Below are 2,318 nucleotides of genomic sequence, written 5' to 3'. Positions count from 1 at the left end.
AAAATTAGTACGTTAATAAATATTCTTCATATTTTAAATAGTCCTATCTTAAGTTTATTTAAACAAAAAATTATATCCATTTATTTTAAATATAAATTTCTACTAAATTAAATCATTTAAAAGTAAAATGCAAGTACTCTAATTAAGACGATATAGTCGTTATTACTAAAATTATTTAAGACGAGATGGTGCCAAATAAGTAGGAAAAGAGGACTATTCCATTGTTAAACAATCATTAATCTGAACGTGCAACTATATATACACAATTGCTTTTCGGTTTTCACCTTATATCCAAAACCCTCTAAAACCGTTTTCCTCTCTTCTCTGTCCAAATCCCGTTCTCTCTGTCGATCACAAACGCCTTTCTTCATCTTCAACCTCCGGCCACTTAATTCCCAGCTAAAATGCCGCCGTCTAAAGGCAAAGGGAAGGGGAAAAAGAAAGGTAAATCCAAGAAAACAAAAAACAGAGCTCCAGACGCAACATGCAACTGCATTTTACTAAGAGAAATCATCATTGATATCCTTTCTCGTCTCCCAGTGAAGACCCTTTTACAATTCAGGTGCGTTTGCAAGCCATGGCGAAAACTCATTTCCAAACCCAACTTCATTGACACCCATTTCCTCCATTCCTCTTCTTTGCAGCCCAGTACCGGTTCTTCACCCATTCTTTTACACACTCGCCATCCCGAGTCCTCTGATCATCTACTCTCACTAGTCAACCTGTCCCACGAGTCATCATCAGTTGTGGAAGAACTTGATAACCCTTTCCCTTTCTTCTTGCAAAATATGGTGGTTGTGGGTTCTTGCAATGGCATTGTGTGCCTTTGTCAGACACCTTTGGGTGATGTCATTATTCTTTGGAACCCAGCTATGAGGCAGTCTAGGAATGTGCCGCTTTCGAAAAGCAAACCCATTATCGGAACGCACTCTTGTGTTTCCATCGGATTGGCGTACGATTCACAAAAGAATGACTTCTTGGTCTTGAGTATTCAGAGTTTCGGACCAGAAACTATGATTGCGGATGAAGTGGAAATGTTTTCAACCAAGAGTTTCAGCTGGAAGAGGGTGCCAAATGAGATGGGGTTTCGAACTCTTGGGCTTTCTTGCAATCTGGTTATTAAAGGGGTGCCTTATTGGACTGCTCTGCTTGCGGATGCGCATGGGTCACGTGAGATATTGGTGCGTTTTGATGTGAGTAAGAAAGTATTTGACAGGTTACCTATACCTGGAGCGAGACTGGGGATTCAGGGGTATCTTGTGAATTTGGAGGATTCTCTTGGTATATTAATGTGGGATAAAACAGACAAATGTAATGTTGATATTTGGGTAATGGATGATGAAGATGGTTGGAGCAAGAAATGCAATGTTGAAATGTTATTCGGGTTCGACAGAATTATTGGCTGTGTGAGGAATGGTAACATTGTTGCTGAGGATGAGAATGCGTGCTGTTCCTCTTTGATCTGGTGACTAGTTCTGTTAAGGCAAAATTGTGCATCAATAAATAGCTAATAGCCGTTCGTTCATGATTTCCAATTATTCAGAGAGCTTAGTTCTGATTGAAGGGATGCGACCAGTTAAGAAGCAAGCTGCTAGAGATAAATTAGCACGGTGATCAACTTTTGTCTTTTCAATTATATCTTAATTAGTTACTATGTGCTTGCTTTGTGTTGATTGTCACGTCTGATCCCACTTTGAGATGTTGCACTTTTGCTTTGTTCTTATCCTTGTGTGCTTATGTGTTTGTTATCGCACTTGGTGAAACAAAGCAAATTGACTGTGAATCTGTGATGCATTAATTTACTACGTGAACTAACTCTGTGATCGTTTTTACTTAACTCTACACAATTATTGGAGATGCTTGTCAGTTGCTGTTGTTTCTGGAAAGCAAATATGGTCAACTAACAAGAAAGTATATTTTTGTGGTGTGGAATCAGCCACAATATAAATGTATCTCACTGTATGCAATTCTCTTATTTTCCCAGTCCAATTTTATGGTAGTCAGCCAAACAACGTCTTGGATTACTAGTTGAAATTGGCGGAAATAAGAGGAATAAATAGAGATGCCACATGGTATTGCAACTAACAAGAAAGTATATTCATGTCTTTCATAGTGAGAATTGTTTGAAAAGATGTAGGCTTGGCTTCAAAGGTGCATCGTGCGTGTCGAGAGTGTTTCCAGAAGATCTCAACTTCCTGTTCACCCTATTTATTTTCTGGCAATACAAGATATTCCTTTTTGTCAACAGAAACATTTAAATGATTAGAGAAACTTTTCAGCTTTCGTAGAGTTTGCTTGTTGGAGCATCAGTTGTGTTG

General features: G+C 38.5%; 1 protein-coding gene across 1 annotated transcript; it reads left to right on the top strand.

Moving 5' to 3' along the window:
* Positions 1-404: 404 nt before the first annotated feature.
* On the top strand, positions 405-1,469 carry LOC109208454 (putative F-box/LRR-repeat/kelch-repeat protein At1g11620). The gene has a single exon (XM_019371568.1). The coding sequence runs from the start codon at positions 405-407 to the stop codon at positions 1,467-1,469; it is 1,065 nt and encodes a 354-aa protein (XP_019227113.1).
* The last annotated feature ends 849 nt before the right edge of the window (positions 1,470-2,318 follow it).

Source organism: Nicotiana attenuata, unplaced genomic scaffold (genome assembly GCF_001879085.1).
Source record: "Nicotiana attenuata strain UT unplaced genomic scaffold, NIATTr2, whole genome shotgun sequence".
Taxonomy (NCBI): domain Eukaryota; kingdom Viridiplantae; phylum Streptophyta; class Magnoliopsida; order Solanales; family Solanaceae; genus Nicotiana; species Nicotiana attenuata.
This window is presented reverse-complemented; position numbering and strand designations above follow the sequence as displayed.

Excerpts from the sequence above, each read along its gene's own strand:
- LOC109208454 (XM_019371568.1), top strand. The coding sequence starts at position 405 with ATGCCGCCGTCTAAAGGCAAAGGGAAGGGGAAAAAGAAAGGTAAATCC.